Source organism: Calypte anna, chromosome 12 (genome assembly GCF_003957555.1).
Source record: "Calypte anna isolate BGI_N300 chromosome 12, bCalAnn1_v1.p, whole genome shotgun sequence".
Classification (NCBI taxonomy): domain Eukaryota; kingdom Metazoa; phylum Chordata; class Aves; order Apodiformes; family Trochilidae; genus Calypte; species Calypte anna.
Genome location: NC_044258.1, coordinates 12,057,448 through 12,076,521, shown reverse-complemented (window position 1 = coordinate 12,076,521; position 19,074 = coordinate 12,057,448). Strand labels below are relative to the sequence as shown.

The window sequence follows — 19,074 nt, the reverse complement described above, 5'->3', positions numbered from 1 at the left end:
CAGTTGAGCCAATCTGCTTCAGGTTCTGGCCAGGGACAATTGGAGGATCCAATCTGTGGACCCTTTCCCAGGATGATTCTGCTCCTTCTGGTGTGCCAGTTTCACCTTGCATGAGATACAAATGCATCTTTACCCACTGTTCTATCCTCAAACTGAAAGCCCAGCACAAAAGTCTAGAACCCTCACAGCACTGAGAGATCACAGTAGCACAGGACTAACTTGCTCTTCAGATGGTGAATGTATTATTGAGGTGCACCATTTGCACTGAGTTCACAGCTCTTTGATTTCAACTGGAGAATGGAGCCCTCCTTGCCCCAGGTGCAGTACACTAGTGGTCAAGTTACTCACAGAGTGAATGAGAGGTGCTGGACACAGGTCTTCTATCTCTTCCTTGCAAGAGCCCCTGAAGACACAGCTGGGGTTGTCACCTCCACACCAAACACAGTTGTACTTTGAGTCAGCTGTTTGGCAGCGGCTGCAATCAGTGTGGCCCACAGAGCAGTTGTAAAAAGTCACTGCAAAGGAGAAAAATTCAGACGCATCTGCAAACTTCCCCTAGGACACAGAATAATCCAGCAACTTGGCATCTTGCACAGAGCCCTCTCCTCCTCCCTCCGCTGTGGCAAGCAACAGAACTGACAGAATTTTCCTTAGTTTCCCAGACACAGTACTACTACAGATGCAAAAAACCTCACTCAAGGATTTCTCAGTTCTCTGCCACCTCATCTGCTGTATTTTTGCTGGGGAGGTGTCTCCTACCATGAAGATCTGCAGCACTGTCCACTCGAAGGTTTCGTCGCCTCTGCACAAACACCACAGCATTGAATTCCAGTTGAGGCACTGTGTAGCTGTACTGCAAAGACAAAAACCACCAAGGAAAAAGACTTAAAGACACAAAGGTGCCAGCTGAAAAGGCAGAAAGCATCAGCATCCATCCTGCGTAGTGCACTGGTACACAAAGCCCCTACAGAGCTTCCTGTGAATGCAGACAATGCAGTGTGAGCTGGGGCAGTGGCAGCACAGCCCTGTCCTTCCTGGTTCATGCAGTCACAATTCTACTCTAGAAGTAGTAGCAGGAACTGGTTTACTAGCATGAACAGTGAAAACAAATGTCTGCTCACAATACTCGTCTAACTTTGTTACTGCATTCATAAATGGCTAATTCCTATCTACAAGACACCTGCTCAGCAAACTGCTCAAGCTGGCATTTCTACAATTTCAATAAAGCTGAAGATGTCGGATTACAATAGGTCTGCAGGGCTTGTGTGCATAAGAGCCTATGTTGTTCCTCTCCCATAACTGTATGGAAATAAATATGTCACCTCTGCTTGCAAATCTTGCCCCAAAGTAAAAACCACACATCATACAGAAATGTACATAGCTATTTTAATTTTAGCTATTAATCTTACAATCCACAGGCTAGCTTCCACCCCTAAGAACAATATTGGTATTAATAGCATTTTTATTTTCACAAAAGAAGCACCATTACAGAATGGTTCATGGATCCAAAGAACCATGAACAACAGTGCCTCAAGCTAAAGCAGAAGTGACAGTGTCCTGGCAGGTTGTAATGAGCAGTGATTCAGAGCTGGCATCATCCCAAACTATAGCAAATGCAGCAACAGGTCATATGGCTCAGATGACACAATCTTTCTGCCAGGCAGCAGCAGCAGCACAGATGAGGGTCCCATAGTGCTAAATATTCTACAAATATGTTTGCAAAATATGCTCTTTTCCCCAAAGAGTTTGCCTTCCACCCAGCTGTTTTGCTGAGCAAACCCAGCACAAGCTCTGAAATGGCATCATATTCCAAGCACTCACCTGGTTCATCTGACAGGTGATATAACAGAGGGACTGGTTTGTTTCTTCTCCTTCCACATAAGCCTCCATCACCACTGTCCTTCCTTCCAAGTTTAGGACACATTCATAGTCCCACTGCTGGTCCTGCAGGGAAGATACACATGGCATCATTTCTCAACTATATTGTGCTTACCATGACATCACAACCTACTCCTGCCTCACCAATTCAGTCCCTTTTACCAAGCCACTTCTGGTATAAGCAGGGTCCTCCTCTCATCATTTTTGTTATGCCAACTCTGTGCTATATTCAAAGGCTCTCAATGCTGCTACTGCCTATATATATGAAAGGTAAATCAGCACAAAACACCTATAAGGGAGCACTTGTGTGTCAGTTGCTTAGACACTTCCTGTAGAGAAGGTGGATATGCATCTGTAACCAGCTCTGCTCCTCTGAGAAGTGCAGAATATCAGGTTTAACATATAAAGTAACAATTAGTCTGTGGGCTGCATGTTCTGAGGCAGTTGTTTGTAAAAGGTTACTAAATCAGTTTTCTGTCTTGAGAAGCAAAGAGAATTTTTATCAGAGGCACACCCATGAAACACAGCTTTCACAGGTGGTTTTCCCCATTGCAGAAGTTTCAGGTACAGCAGGAATAGCCACATTAACATGAGCACTGCAGAAGGGAAAGGGAACAGATGACTTATCTTTAGTTTATGGAGACACAAAGAATCAGCAGAGATTCAGCAGGATGTTATTCTAAGAACAACCATCTACAGTGCAGCACAGGTGCAACTTAATCCAAATGCATGCAGATCTTCTCCAGCAGGTCAGTGCATGCCTGTACTCTCCCTTTCTCAGGTAACCTCCTACCCACCAATAAATCCAGATATGAAATTCTTTATTCACAGAAGTAGGCCATTTCTCTAGGTGTTTTGGCAAGCAGGTCAGAAACCTAGGCAGAGCCACAACTGAGTCTTACAAGTAATTTCAGCAGCGGAGTGGACAAGCTGCCCAGAGTTCTGCTTTAATACAGCTTCTCAGTGCTGATGGTATTCAGCTGACTACCTGATACAGGTGGAAGTTCTTTCCCAGCAGGGTTATCTTCCTCTCCACATTGACTGGAAACAGCGAAGATCCCTGGATTCCCTGAACACAGGGACATGCATCTGGACCCCAGCTAAGCTCTTGATTCTGAAAACAGATTTTTAGAGAAAGAGACCTCCATGGCTCTGATACAGGGAATCAAAACCTAACATGCAAATACAGAAACAAAATCTGCATGAACGAAGACATAGCTGTGCTTCTTTACTATGAAGTTACAAGAAAGTAATACAAGAGCCCAAAGAGGTGAACAACAGAAAGCTGTGAACATTCTGGACATCACAGCAGCTGCCACCTTCAGGCCAGCAGCATTTCTACAAGACTTGAGAACCTTGCACACCTTTTTCTTCCTCAGGCTGCCACTTCCCACTTCACACATTACAGCCATCAGCTTCTACACTCTCAGAGGGCACAGCCTCTTCTATGTGCTAAAATACTGTACCAGCAACATGTATAAAAATGTTACAGCCTTAGAATAAGAATTCCAAAGCCCAGCAACTTACCTCCTCCCAAAACTCAGGGGCATCGTACTGATAGTCAAGGTCAGGGTGGAAGATCCTGGGAAAGTCAGGGACATCCCTCTCTGAAGAATCACCATCACCCGACAGAAGAGTTGAAGCAGAGAAGGGAGATGTGTCATTCTCAGCCTGCAGCAAATCCATCCAGTCCTCTGTGTCCTGGAGCTCTGTGCCTGTCTCCAGCAGCCAGTTTGGGGGAGCTGATGAAGGGAGCTCTGAAGAAGGTAATTCACTTCCCAGAAACTTGGGAGAATCCTCAGAGGCAGCAGGACCCACTGGAACCTGGCTGGGGGTCTGGGGAGATGGGGTGGCAGTTGTCGGGGCCTCTGTGGTAGGGAAAGAACTTGGAGGCCACCTGAAGCTGGTGACATGAGTGGAAGGTGCTACTGCTGCTGCAGATGTGTGCAGAGGGCTACCTACTAGGATTGTGGTGGGTTCAGTGTACTGTGGCTCCTGGGCAGTGGCTGGCCCTTCAGTGGGCAAGGCTGCCTGGTCCACATTTCTGGATGGGCTAGTGAGGAGAGATGTAGCAGGAGAAGTTGTGTCTGGCACAGTGACAGCAGGTTTGTCTGCTGGTGGTGGTAGAGGGGATTCTGTGATGGCCTGAAGAGAGGCTGCCTCGGTTGAGAGGGTCAAATATGTGTAGCTGAGGGTTTCTGCAAGCTCAGTCATCATATTTGAGGCTGGAGAGAGTGTGATGTGATTGGGCTCTGTGGGGGCCACAGTGCTTGGTACCACATGCACAGTGGGAGTGACAGGTTTTGGGGCCATGGTTGGGGCTGTGGTAGAGGACTTGGTGAGGGGAGCTGCTGAAGAAGGAAACACACTTGAGGTTGGGATCTGTGCCTAGAGGAAAACAACGTGGTGGGGGGAAAGAAAGAAATGAAACAATAAAACTCAAGCAGAAAAAGACTCCATATTACTTTCCACAGCAATGTTCACAAGAGGCTGTTTCACCCTCTGCATGTCAATGAGACCTACATCTCATCCCACTTTGTTTTGGGATGGGACTGGAGAATGGTCACAATGCAGAAGACCCAGCAACACTCCCTCTTCCCACAGATGCCTGCACTCATCTCCACTCAGAGGGAGGTCTGCCTGCCTTCATGCCCCACAAAGCTGCAAGGCCACCTGTGGCAGCTATGAACTAGACATCTGTTTCACCTCCTCACTTGCAGCCTCCTTGCCAGCCTGCACTTGTCCCTGGCTTTGAAAACACAGGCTGGATAACCCCAGGAAAGATAACCCAGAGGATCTGCTTCCTCTGATGGCACTTCCCCAGAAACCCAGCAAGGCTGCATAACACCAGGGATGCAGAGCTTTGTGTCACTGCAAGGGCAGGCTTTGCTTCAACAACTCACCTTCTTGCTTGACATGATCTGACAGCTGCTATTTTACCTAAGAAGAGATCTGATTCATTGCAACTCAGTAATGCTGTTCAAGCACACTGGACTAGGACTGAGTAGGATACACACCCTTTCATTGTAGATAATGGTTCCTTCCTCACAGGTTGCTTTGTGGGTGCAGAGGTGCTGCTGGATGCACCAATTACATCCCCAGAGACTGCTCACACACTTCTGGCACCTGGAACAATGACAGAAAAGCAGCTGCTAAGATGTACCAGGAAGGGACAGCTGCCCTCTCTATATCTACAGACTAGAAAAAGCAGGTGCTCACGGTGCCGATTTCCACAGCAGGGCCACTGCAGCACAGTCATAGAAAGAGAAGTCCACAGAAGCAATGAAGATGTCATGGAAACGCACTACGAGCTTTATGGTGACATGATCTGAAAATGAAAATAAAAATTTCTTAGAAATGGAGCCACTGTAAGTTCTGCCATACTGTTAAAGGACAGAGAATGCTTTAGGAAAGACACTGCCAAACATGGAGTCAGATTCCCTTCCATGCCTCTAGCATTTCAATCACTGGATTATCCTACGGACACTAAAACGGGTTGGGCAAGTTTTTCAGAAGTAGTTTATGACAGCTCTTGCCATCTCATGGGAAGGAAGTCTAGTCTAAAGATCCCTCCATCTTTATCTGCTGTAATTCCACTGTCATCTTTGTATTAGAGGAAGACGTAGCATTCCAGGCTAAAAGCTGATTGTCTTCCTTTGTCATCCATAGGCAAACCAAACCCTTAGAACTGAAATGCCCTTCACATAATGCCTTCTTCTTGAGAGCTTTGTTCTATGTCCAGACTAAGAAGTGACTCAGTGAAGAGGTTTACAAGACTTGTAATCTCACTTGCAATGACTGAAGGTTTATCTGCTCTAAACCCAGGACTCACGTCAATTACAAGCGTCAGGATAGCCCAGTTCTCTTTGAGAAGAGACTACTACTGTTTTCTGATAGATCAAATAACTGCAGAAATGGCCAAAACTTACTGTGGCTGACAGAATGAGCCTGAAGGGGTTATTTTGCATATGACAGTAATAAGCCAGCTAATTAATCTTGTACCAGACAAACACCCCCAACCCTAGGGCATTAATTCTCCAACTAATGGAAACATACTGCATGTTCTGCTCAACTCCAGGAGCTGACATTTCTCCAAGAGTTTCCTATAAAAATAAGTAACAAGAAGCTTATCCATCATTCCTGTCACTGAAGTCAGACCTCTTGCAAGAAAGCTCTGTTCACAATACAATTACCATGACAGGTGGAGGATCAGTCAGGCCTAAGCTGGCTTCCTGATAGGATGACAAGTGAAGCAGTATGCTAGTACAACAGCTGATGATGAGGTGTGTATGAAACCCCATGATTAGGAGAAAATAAGGGTATCATATGCAGCTGGAGGCAGGAGTCACAGCAGTGCTGTCAGCTCTCATCACTGTCATAAAGGTGATTGCATTTGGCAGTGGTGGAAGGGCCAACACCTCCCAAAATTTCAGGGCTATGACACCATATTTATAAATATTCCTCTCTCCAAAAAGGTCATTATTCCCCATGACAGAAAAAAATGCTGATCAGCAGTACAGAAGATGAGGTCGAGTGCTTGCAAATCATAGAGCAAGAGTTTCTGCTATCCACTTGGAGATCAACAGCTTAAAGTGACAGATGAGCTGGTTTGCAACCTTCAAAACAAAACTGAAAAAAAGGCAAATATTTCAGTGAGCTGGGAAAAGTATTTTAAGTGCTGGTATCTAAGGCCCTGGTGAGGCCTCATTTAGAAAACAGCATATGATTCTGGTTAGCAGCTTCAAATTCATCTCAGCAGAGCACAGAAGCCATGCAAAGAAGGGCTAGCAATACAGTGAGGGTGAGAAGTCAAAGAAACAAAAAAGAATACAAGAAAAAATTGGCATGGTTAGCTTGGCAAAGCATTGCTAAGAACACCTGGACTTAGTTCTTTTGAGTGAGAGAAGCTGTGAAAGCAAAAGCACAACAAAAATAAATCAGACACAAAGCATCCCTGAGGTTTAGGCTAGAGAAAAGAAGCAGCTTAAGCCTCTGAGATGCAGCATTAAAATAACATAGGTAAAGCTTCTATGGACTCTTGAAATAAAAGCAAGGCTGACTTACAAACGAGCCAGTAGGAATAGCTGAAGCCTGGAATAACAAGAACTATACTGTAGCTTTATCAAGGCTTATTTTTCACAACTGAGCTTGAATTTATACCCATGTTTGCAGAACTAAATAGGGATGCCAACCCTGCCTCCTCTGCCTGTAGTGGTACTGCATGAAGCCCTTGACCCTCTGTGCCTGACCAGTCTGAAGGGAGACCTGGTCCATCCTTTAGACCTCCAGCCTAAAGCAGCGTGAAAGCCAAAAAACACAATAATATTGTAAATAATACTGAAAATGGAGGAGTTGGAGATTGGATGAGTGTGTTAGATAGGTTCTGTTGTCATGTTTTGTCCTTGAGATTGCTTCAGACCTATTAGCCAGCTGCATACTTGCATGGAAAATCTGTTTAGCCATTTAGGTGAATTGTGTGGAATGCTTCCCAACCGGCACCTGTCTCTTACCTCAGATGAGCAACCCCTTTGAAGAGATCAGCTCATCAGAGCTCATATTGACAGGCTGGGTAAAATCCAATGCAAAGACTACAAGCAGAGAACTTTCCTGTTTCTTTAGAGTCATCAGTTAGCAATACTGAGCCAGTTATTGTTCATGGAATTAAAAGGCTGAGTATGCATTTTCTGAGGCTATGCTGCATTGCAGATTCATTTCTATCTTTAAAGACTGTGGGTGTCTTCTTGCCTTTCATTACATTTACTTTATTCTCTCTACTACATGGATTTTGAGAAGGTTTGCCTTTTGTTTGATTTAAATAATAAAGCAGTATTTAAGAGGTTTCTCTCTCCAGATTCATGATAAAGCTGCCAAACCAGCCACCACTCTAGATTGCATTTCAGATCATATTCAGGTTTGCATACAACCCTTCAAGCAGGATCTCCTTTCCATCTACCAGAATTTGGCACTGGAATTTGGCAACAGCCCAAAATAGCATAGGATGTGTGTGACACACAAGTAGAAAGCAAACAGATACCATGACAGAAGGAAATAAACACCTGCTGACAGGCCACATACATTCATGGCTGTTAATCCTGGCAATCTGATGGACCTACAATGTACTTTGTCCCAACAATGTTATCAGAGGTATCATGCTCCATTTAAAGCATTTCACTGACCTGCTCCTGTTGGCAAAGCTGGTGCTTGGCTGGGATCTGGAGAAGAACACATGATTCCCAACTCTGTAAGCACTGCTGGGCTCTCATAATCTTCAAAGTAACATGAGTAAAATTCTTCCTCGCGCAGAGACGGTAAGTCTGAGATAGCCAGGAATATCTACCAATTCAATAATATCCAGTAAATAATTTGCCTTCTAACACATTCTTCTTTATTTCATCTAATATTCTGGTTCTACTTTTTCAAAGTAAGAGCCCCATAAAGTAGTTATCTATGTATAGATCCATCTTCCTATAAAGCCTCCTAAGACTGTTCCATTCATTCATGCAGCTTCCAAGCTGAACTTGGCATTCACCAGGCAACTGGCAGCTCCCTCCTTAGCTCAAGTCTCTAGCAAAAGACAGGTTCTTGCCACCTTCCTGACAAAATGACAGACTTCAAAAAAACTGCAGCATCTTCTCAGCTTTTCTTCCAGCTCTCAATGCCAGACTGAAGCTGTAATTTTGAGTAGCTCCTTTCAAATCTTCCTGACAGCAAGTGTCAGAGACACTGTGAAACCAGACACAGGCACCCTACAGTTACTAAACCAAGGATGGACCCCACCCAAGCAGCCATCAAACACTCCATAATACCCAGTAGCTCTTAGCAGAAAAGGACATCAAGTTTTATGTGAAAACACAACAAAATTTTCTCCTGGTACAGCCAAGCTGTTAAGTCCTTTAAGTGAGGCAGACAACATGTCCTTGAAGGCTCGGTGATTCAGAACCCCCACTGAAAGCAACAGGAAGATTTGCAACTTCTCAGAGTTTGCAGAGCACTCTCTACATGGCAGGCCATCATCAAGAGAATCATCACCACTCACATTTCTCTTTTCCTCTCTGCTGATATTGGCTGGAGTTAGTGACTGGACAGACAGACATTGCTGTGTAGAGTTAAAGCTCCAGAGCCACTGCTCGCTCAGCCTGGACCGCAAGCACTCAGAACGACGGCTGCACCTGCGGGGAAAAAGCACGAAGCCCTTTGAGAGACCTGTGCAGCCCTAGCAGGACACATTGACTTTCCAAGCTGACACTGTCTGCCTGAAGACTTGTTGGAATCATGGGATACTGCTATACAAGCCAAGGAAGTCTCAGCCTCCCATCACCTTCAATAAAAGTATGCACCGTTGCCAAAATATAAATGAGTAAGCACTTTTTGGGCTTCAAGGGTCATAAGCAAGTTCCTCTGCCATTCTACAGGGCAAGAGAGCCAGCAGCAGACAGACACTCATGCTGGAATAAACCATGTTTGATTAAGCAACATCAGTAGGGGAGCAACAGTGTTAAGGAGAGGGACACCAGAAGAAAAGCTAAGCGGTTTTTTCCCTACATTTTAAATGAGACAGTTTGAACTGCAGTCGGACTAAAACCAGGATGAAATCCACTGGATAGGTGTGAGTGGTAACCAAACACTCCTAAAGCAATAGATACTCTCATGGGCAACTATGACTGCCAGTGATGTTTTAGGGAGGAAGGCAGAGGCACCCTAAGTTAGAGAGACTATCCCATAAAGGAACTAAAAATAAAATAAAATAAATCCAGACACACAGACATATGGGAGAGAGTAAGCTGAGACAATTCCTAAGCACTGTCCACCAAAATCCTTGCAGGTGAGCAGGGATTTCTCTTACCGTCCCTGAAGGACACACCAGCCACAGTAGGGATCTTTTAGTGCCAGACAGGATTCACAGTCCAAGGACAGGGAACATTCCAATATGGGAACCTTTACCACCTGTCAAGAGTAAAAACACAATGAATAAAAATGAGTGAAAACACAACACAGGCTTCTTCTTCCTAACTACCAAGTCCCATCACCTGCATGCTCACTGAAACAACTTCTTAGTACCCAATACTGCATAAAAATAAAGAAAAAAGGAACAAGTTCCCAGAGCATATCCAAATGGCCCTTTTCACACACTGGTGAAGGACATCTAAACATCAGGGTGTACAGAGGCCCTGAAGCAAGCAAAATGTATTGCTACTAACTGGTCATCCATGACACTTAAGGCAACAAGAAGACTTCAGTTAGTGACAAAACTATATTTTAACCAAATGAATAAAAGAATAGCAGACTGAATACCATTCACTCTTGCTTTTCTGGACCTTGTCATGGAACATCTCTCTTGAGATATAGGTGACTGAAGCTGGAGACAGTGGCTCCAGCTGAGGCCTCTGAATGCATCTGCACTGTAGCCCAACTCTACCTGGCAGAACTATCATTTTGACTGAAAGTAGACAAGAAGCTTTGATCAGTGTGGAACAAAGCCCTTCTGCCATCTGGGGTTAGGTTTTACTTGCAAAACTCTTATGCTTTAACTCAGAATCCTTCCTGATTTCAGCCTCTTGCCCCCTCTTTAATCCTCTACTACACTTCCGCTACTACGTTGTCATTTATTTTAAAATACCAACTTCTAATCCCTGACCAATTACTTTTGCTAGGTACATGATGTAATTTGCATTTTTTAATTGACAGAACAATTACCGTTAAGGATATATTTCATATTTCCCTAATCTTTCTCAACTCACAGATTTCAAGTCCTCCTTTGAAGTGTTGGAAAATTTCTTGAGTATCTCAAAGTGCACTGGGGGGGGGGGTGAAGGGAAGCAGGGGGTTTCCAGCACACCCTCATTTCTTGTTTGTTCTTTCCTTCAGACCAACTCAAGGGCTGCTTTTTCCTTAGCTAGAAGGATCCTTCTCTTTCCAGTTTGAAGAGCTGATGAGTGGTGTTGTACAAATCCTCTCAAAGAAAGTACCCATAACTGGATTTCCTATACAGCAGACACCAATATCCCAAGAGCCTCAGGCACTACAATGCCTCTTCTCCTCCAGCTGCCACTGGGCACAAACAGAACTACAGAAAGCAGAAGAGGGAAAGGTGCCTCACATGGTTGATTGATTCCCTTGCAAGACTGTTATTAAACACCAGGTCAGAGCACACCTCTGCTATCTGAAAACATTTCCCACACATTTCTGCTTTTTGTAGGTTACATGCCTAGAGAAGAACAGCTTAATCTTTTAATTGATAAAAACAGAGGTGTCACAGTTTTTATTACACAAAACCTTCCTTTTATCTTTTTAATTTTTTGCGAAACCAAGGTAGGTCACATTATTTGTGATCCCAGAATGCTCACATTCTTCTGCTCAGATGGAGATGCAAACTGTTGCCCAAACATTTCCTGCTCAATACAGGAACCCAGGAATTTGCAGTCCCTTGTCTTTATGCCAATAGACCAGCCTTTTATAGCCTGCAATTCCTATTCCTCCATCACTGCTGATTACAGCCTGGCTGACATGCAAGCAGGGCACAGCTCAGAGTAACAAGACTTCTTCCACATCTTCCACTTCTTCCACAGATCTTCCAGGTTTTGCAAAAGGCCAGTCCCCATCCCTCATAGCCAAGCTGGCAGGCAGCTGCTGCCCAGCACAGGCTGAGCTATACACGGTGTTTCTCTGCCTCCCCCACTCCTGGCAGTAGCGTGTCTGGACCTCAAATGCTTTCAGCTCTTCTGTGGAAGGGATTTTATTGCTCTTACCATTGACTGGGTCATGACAAACAGATGCTCCTGCAACTGGTCAAACAGCAGGTCTCCACTCACAATGCTATTTAGCTGGATAGCTAAAGAAGCATATATATGTGTATCTCCCATTTCTCCTAAGTACACCTGCAAGAAAGCAGAGCCACAGTTGTATGCAGGCAAAGCATCACAGCAGGAGCTGGCAGAAGCACCCATCCCATACCAGGAACAAGTTGGAACTGCTACTTTGTGTGAAGATTTCAACCTTCCCCAAATTCTCAATGCAGCGACTTCAGCCACAAGCAGCACATGCCTAACAATACTTGCAGAAACCACACAGGATCCGCCAGCCCTGATGTAAGCAAGAGCAATGTGACCACTGTTTGGGGCAGTCACATCCTCAAGTCAGGACATTGTGAGAAGAGACCATGTGACAGATCTTTAGTAGAAACCTGACTTGCCAAACGATAAGGGAAATTGCCTTTTTCCCCCCTTCTACCTGAGCATGTCATATTAGTTTTATCCTCTTTGCTTCTTGTTATCTGCTTCCACATCATACCTTGTGCAGTTTCCCTCTGCTGTCTCCCAGAAAAGCAATGGTGTGGCCATCTTCCACGTTCACTGCCACAGCTGTCAGACGGGCCTCTGTTTTCTCCAGGAGTGGGGCTGCTTCCAAAGGTACCCGGCTGGCCATGGGGCTGGGAGTGTGGTCAGAGCCACAGGGGTATGCATACAGTGTGTCCTTTTTTGGGGAGTGCAAATAACAGGGAAATCAGTTAAAAAAAAAAAAAAAAAAAAAAAAAAAGATTACAAGGAACATTGGGACCTTTAACACCATCACCCTTTTCCACCTTAAATAGATACCCCAGCAATGAGTTCAGCTTTGAACACCTCTAAGCTTTCTGACTGAGTAAAAACCAGCTTTTAATAATTAGTTTTAATAATTAGTATGTTGTCTGTTTGTACTCTCACATAATCCTGCAGACATTTCAGCAGGTCCATTCAGCATCAGTAATGAAATGCACAAAAATCCTTCTAAACTCTGAAGTTCTCAAAAAAACCCAACAAACCAAAAAAACAAACCACATTACTGGCCATACACTGCCATGATATAGCTTTGAGGAAGATTGTGTTTTTCAGAAAAAAACAAATGCTGAGAATTCCTGTTTCCAAAGTAAAATCACCTGGTCACCAGTATCAGTTAGCATGGTCTTGTACCACCTACAAATTCTAAGACGGAAGTAGAATCCCAAAGCATCAGGACATCCATCAAGCACAGGCTGGAGAGTGACCTGCTCCAAAGAGCTTACCAACTCCAGATAGAAACTGTAGAGCACACACAATCAGAGACCTACAAAAACTGAAAATAAAAATAATCCCTGCACTCTGCTTCAATTCTTCTGAGCCTTGTGAGATTTCTGAAAATTAACTACACAGCACTGTGCAAAACCAGCCACTTTCTGTTCCAGTTAGGTCCCTCCCAGTCCCACCAAACCTTCACATACTGAATTCTAGACAGTAGTACATGCTGCCATGTATAATGAAAGCTGCCCACTTATTTACTATTTGTATGTGTAGAAAGAAGACATTCCATTATGATTCATCTTTTTCCCAAGTGACAAATTCAGGCTTGTCAAGGACAGTTCCTCTGTTGCTTTACATCTTTCTTGACACCTTGCTTTGTGTCCCCTTTAATTTTGCACTATCCATTTGGAGACAGAGGGTAGGATTATTCATCTAACAATTACTATTAAAAACACTGCTTTTTAGTTCATCAGTGACTTGTCTTGAAACAATGTGGCTTGTGTAAACTGATGATTTTCATAATGAAATCCTGTATGGATCACATTTTCACCCTCCTCTCCAGCTCCTTACTAATAATCTTACGAGACTGCGTGTGGATCAGAGGCAGTAACTGCGCAGTCCACACCAGTCCCAGCTCCCTCTCTTGCCTCAGGCAACATGGATGAGTTTAGATTCCTTGTGAACAGGGTTACTGTATTCCTTCTGTCTGATATCCATGCCTTTGCATTTGGCAGCACTGAGCTGCATGGTACCATCCAGCACCAGGCAATGGAACCACTCCTGCCAGAGGTCAGTGATAACAGCACAACGTGGCATTCTTCAGGCATCTACTCATCACCCCTCGCCCACCCCCATGGAAATACTGTCCATTTTTCCTCCTCTCTACCCATTTTTCTTGTTTTTTTTGTTTTGTTTGGTTTTTTGTTTGGTTGTTTTTTTTCTCATCTCTTTGGTTTTAATACTTAACTGCTTCCTAGAGGAACTAAAAATGATCAGGAGCTTTTGACAAAGTCTATAGAAATCCCACAGTGACATGTATTTAACCTGCTGACCCCTACTCACTTCCCAAATATACTGCTACTGTAGAGGGCAAGCAAGGCTTGATAAGGTGGTTCTACCTCTAGAAGACCATGCCAGTTAGACCAGCACTACTGCTCGTTCTGCTGATTTATTGTTTTCCTTTCAAATATGAATTCAACTGATTTTCTGCATAACAGGCTCTGACTTAAATCCTCACACAAGGTTAACTTCTAATGATTGCTAGTTTTTACTGTCCTCTAAGATGTAACTCACTTTTATAGATATATTTTTCCTATCAGATCTCTCACTTGATTCTTAAGCTTCTTCTGACCACCTTCTTGGAACCTAAAGATTCCTATTTCTCCAGTTGCCCATTTCCTCATAAGATTTATTAGAAAACAGGTCACAGCCAAGTTTCCATGCTCAAACCCAGCAACTGTTTATATTGAACAGGACTGTAGCTATCTTTTGCAACATTTTTATCAATTTAGGCAAACCCAGAGCCTAATGACCTTGCTATTGAGGCCAATTCTTCAAAGTTTGCTTAAAAATATGCATACAAGTCAGAAATACTTGTACCTTAGTGCTCAGCACTGCTGTTGCCAATATGTGATGCCAAGGGCAAGTCACTTCACACACCACATTTATCTACCATAACCCAACGTGACCTGTGCAAGCTCTCCCAGCACTGGCACAGGCTGCCCACGGCCTCGCAGGGACCGTCTGCAGCACAGATCATCACAGTCAAGAGCTGAAACTTGCTCTGTTCTACAGGATTATGACCATGATAATTGTATAAAACACTTATATAAGCTAACATAGAAGCTGCTTGAATTGCTTTCAGTTAAAGGCATCTTGCCACCACAGCAGAAAGTGGACTTTGGGGATCACCCAGAGTCCTGCCAGGATGCAGTAAGTTCGGGTGAAGCTGCTGCCATGAATTCTGGTGTGCACTCCCCATGTCGCACAGGTGAGAGGCAAAAATAGGACAAATCTGCATCTGTGCACGCAGAGGACTGAAAGTTCCGTGCAAAAGGACAAGTTACATCACTTAAAAACTACACCCACACAAGACAGGCAGCCTTCCCAAGCTTTGCAGAAACATGTTTCACACTTCCAATTACCAAGCCACTAACAGCATCTACATAGTCTCCTGTATGTCAAGATTAATAGATCTCCAGCAAACTAGAACAAAGTAACCGGTTCTTAAATTGTTATAAAAACAAGCATTTTTTCCCCACTTGAATGGCTTGTATTGAACTGTAAAACTTAAGCTTAGCATCTTCTGATGGGCTAAAAACCAGAGGCAGTGCTAACTAGGGAAAAGGGCATACCTTGTGCCCAGGCTGGTCTGAGGCAGAAAAATGTGAAATTAATTAGCATTGTCCTTACATACAGCACAAGCTGCCACCATTCAACCTGAATTAAAACTGTTTCTGCATAAAATGTTCATTGACAGCCACTTCCACCCAGCACTGAATGGAGCAGGCTGGAGCTGGCACAGACCCTTACCAGTTGTTAGATATAATCTTAATGACAACCGCTACCACGTGCTGAATGGTGGAGGATAAAGTTTGTTAGAACATTTACATATCATTGGATACACTTGTTAATAAGATGTCATCCTTTAGTCAGCCCACTAGTGCCAAATCATGCAGCTGGGACCCTGGGATCACGTGCCAGGAATCACATGGCAGAAGCTGGCTTTTCCCTCCCACCCTCTGTACCCAGTTTTCCACTGGATCAAATGGTACAGGGGGTCTCTGGGTCATTTTGGATGAATGATTTTTCTGAAGTGCTCACATCAGTTCAACATTTAACTCCTCTCTAAGTTGCCCTAAAAATCACCTGTGACAAATCCTCCCGTGCATCCCCATTAAGGACACACAGGGCATTGCTAAGAGATACACTGAAAGCAGGATATCAAACTGAGTAGTCTCTTGTTTCCCAAACCTCAAGTACTCTTTCTGCTCCTTACCCTTTACCTTGTGCCACAAATATTCTCCAGTCAGCTTTAGCTACTGAATAATTTTAAGACCAGTTTTGGACCACAAATCCAATCTCAGAGACTTCCAAAGCTGTGTGGTACCACTTTGTTCTTTGTAGCATAAGGCTGGGGAGAGGCCATTATCTGGACTGCCTGTTCTGTAGAAGAATGACACAGATAACATGCTCTTCTGCTAAGGACTAGCAATGCCCTTGGTGAAAACAGGCTACTCACATCCAGAGCCTCCTGCCAGGACACTGCATTCAGCACTGCCCCAGGAAAACACCACTGCTCTGTGTTTGTGTCACTGTCCCTGATATTGCAGCACCAGCTGATGTGGCTGACAGACTGCAAGAATTCAGGGTCACAGCTTTAGTTCATTTTTTTATCCTGCAACATCCCCTCATGTCTTTGATGCAGAATTTAAAGAAGGATTATCATGTCTTACAGCTCTGGAGACAAAGAAGAGCCAGGTCAGGAAAAGGTCCTCCTTGGGCACAAAATTCCTCAGCACTAAGCAGTAAGAAATCAGGATTTTATTGACCCTTGTTTCTGCTTATGTTCTTTTTTGTTCCTGGCTGCTCTTGCAGGAAACTGTTGTGAGGTACACCCACCATAAGCAACAGGGACCCAGCACACCCCTTAAATTTCCTTCCCAACTCACAGGACCACATACTCCTCCTCCTTCCTTGCATTGCAGACCAGGAGATGAAGATACTGACAAAAAACAACCTGAACTGCAGCTTGTTTTCTTGCCTGGTATTGCTATGACACAGGTCACACCAAATGCCCTTTCCATTGCTACACATGGTCTATTTCCCTCTGCAAGAAAACCTGCCCATGTGGGGCAGAGAGCTGCAGCAGCAACGTGACAGACAGTACTTCAACAGGGCACAAAGTTGCTTGCATTGTGTTGCTGCTCTAAGTGAAGAAGCGGCCTGACTTGAGGGACACAAAGCAACACAAGAACACATACAGACTGCTCTTTACCCGGACAAAGGTGCCAAGTCACTTACCGCTGGCAGCTGAACACAGTTGGAACTGACATCATATTCAATATATGCCACTTCTGTCCCTTCTTCTGACTTCCCATCCCTCATGTAGCAAACATCCCTAGTCCAGTTGGTCAAGCGATCCACCTCTTCCATTGCGTACACACAGAGTGCAGACTCCTCACTCAGTTTGCCAGAAGAAGCCTGCCAGGCAGAGAAGGCTGCAAACAGCACTTCTCCCTCGGTGTCCAGCTGCCCCTGGGCCAGGTCTTTTCCCGGCCGGGTGACATAGGCGGCTTGCAGGAGGCTGTACGTATTGGTTTTGCTCTGGCAGAGCAGAGGCAATTCCACATACGAGTAATAATGAGAGTCATCCAGGCAGATTCGGGAGATGTAGGTCTTGTACTCACGTGACTGAGACTTGAGGTCCCGCCGGTAGAATAGGAAATAGACACTTGAGCGGTAAGTGAAGGATTTAATGAAATGGTGGTTGTATTCGGAGAGCCGGCCCACAGCCAGTTTTGCTGTTTCTTCATAAGAGAAAATGGAGTGAGAATCTGTCGCTTGAATATCCCCTCCATGGGCCCTGAGATTTCGGGTAGTGATGGGAGGAATCCCTCCTCCAACTCCTCGGCTGGTGTACCCTCGTCCCACAAACAGCAAGGGGACCTCATCCTTTGAGTAAGCTATGAGTCCCACAGTGGTGATATTGGGATCGTTGGCAGCAACATACTGAGTATCACCTGGGCTCTCTGGTCGGAAGAGGACATGGTCGATGGACGTGAGGCTCCTCTTCTCACAGATTCCCTGGTGCACACTGCCACACACAATGAGCTCCTTCTGCACCACGTTCACCAGCAGCAGCTTGTTGTGATTGTCAGTGTGGTGAGCCTGAGGACACTCCAGCTTTGAGACTGGGGGGAGGCAATCTTTACTGTCCAGAACCGGTCCAGTCTGAACCACGTTCTCCATCAGCAGGTCAGATGTCAGCTGAAAGAGAAAGTTGGTGGCCCCCAAGTAAATGGTCCCAGATTCCAAGTCCATAGACAGGTGGAGGAATTTTGTAGTGTTGCGTGAGAATGTGACATACTGCAGTCCCTGTGGAATTGCTGCTCCCAAGAAACAGAGAACAGGAAGGAGGAACGTTCCCAGAGGCATGGTAAACACTCTGCAAGAGAGAAAAAGCTATTATAACTGCTTACACACCAGGAACAAAGATTAATAACCATCAAAATCCTTCAATGAGTACTCTTATTCTGACAAGTGGGCAAAGAGAACATGAATAACCACAGAAAGCAGAGACCTGGACACAAAGAGTCAACACAGGACGTCTGCAAAAGCCGTAACAGAAAGCAGCCTGCAGAAGTATCAGACACATGACTCGATCATCTCCACACCAAGACGACAAGTGCCACTTCTTCAGGAAAAGCTGTATACTGCAAGTAACAATCCTGGGGGCTTTTCCAGGGACTGCTGGGTGGTATTTGGGAAAATCTCTCTTCACAAGCCCAGGGCTTGCACTACACTTGCTGAATAAGCATTTCAAAAGCCAAATTCATCAACCCAGGGACATAAACCAAAGGAGAAAGGTCTTATCTATGCTGTGACAGAAGGTGTTTCAAGAATTGAATTTGACCACTATTGTAATAACATCAGAGTCCTCCACAACTCTTTCCTACGATGTTGTACTGGAAGTTCTCCAGGACAGGACCACATCCTACAGCAACCAGCCCCTCACATATGTGGTTAATGAACGACGCTACAGTAGAACAAACCACTGCCAATACAAACACAACCTGCAGAACCATTGTTTAAATAAACTGTAGCTGTGATCCAATTTGGAGAAAATTAATAACCCCTTTGTTCTGCATTTGATCCAGATATCATGAATAATCCTTTTCTTTATTAGCACTCATGGCTAGCAACAACCTCTTCTGGGTCTAAGGCTCCTTTGCAAGTACTTCGGAAGGAACTTTCTCACGCTATCTCTGCAACTGCACATGGCCCACCCAAACAGGACTACTCTGCCCTGATACCAGGATGAAGCCTCTAGAGAGTCAGTCATAGCAGTTCCCAGCCACCCCCCTGGGGCCACCAGTCTGCCTCCAGCCTGTGAAGACAGCCTTGGTGGGCTTCTGTGTCTTTGGGCAGATGCAGCATTTCC

At 44.7% G+C, this 19,074-nt stretch overlaps 1 protein-coding gene across 2 annotated transcripts in view; it reads right to left on the bottom strand.

The window, feature by feature from the left end:
* Positions 1 to 19,074, bottom strand: part of PLXNB1 (plexin B1) — a 54,831-nt gene that overhangs the window by 21,689 nt on the left and 14,068 nt on the right. For both annotated transcript variants that reach the window (XM_030458543.1, XM_030458542.1), the window contains exons 2-14: positions 16,935 to 18,078; positions 12,166 to 12,348; positions 11,625 to 11,753; positions 9,722 to 9,822; positions 8,915 to 9,047; positions 8,055 to 8,211; positions 5,098 to 5,206; positions 4,896 to 5,004; positions 3,406 to 4,266; positions 2,867 to 2,992; positions 1,822 to 1,944; positions 760 to 853; positions 349 to 515 (exon numbers count right to left, since the gene is read on the bottom strand). In XM_030458543.1, the coding sequence (XP_030314403.1) occupies positions 349 to 515; positions 760 to 853; positions 1,822 to 1,944; positions 2,867 to 2,992; positions 3,406 to 4,266; positions 4,896 to 5,004; positions 5,098 to 5,206; positions 8,055 to 8,211; positions 8,915 to 9,047; positions 9,722 to 9,822; positions 11,625 to 11,753; positions 12,166 to 12,348; positions 16,935 to 18,068 (3,426 nt within the window). In that variant the 5' untranslated portion in view covers positions 18,069 to 18,078. The remainder of the gene's footprint in view (positions 1 to 348; positions 516 to 759; positions 854 to 1,821; positions 1,945 to 2,866; positions 2,993 to 3,405; positions 4,267 to 4,895; positions 5,005 to 5,097; positions 5,207 to 8,054; positions 8,212 to 8,914; positions 9,048 to 9,721; positions 9,823 to 11,624; positions 11,754 to 12,165; positions 12,349 to 16,934; positions 18,079 to 19,074) is intronic.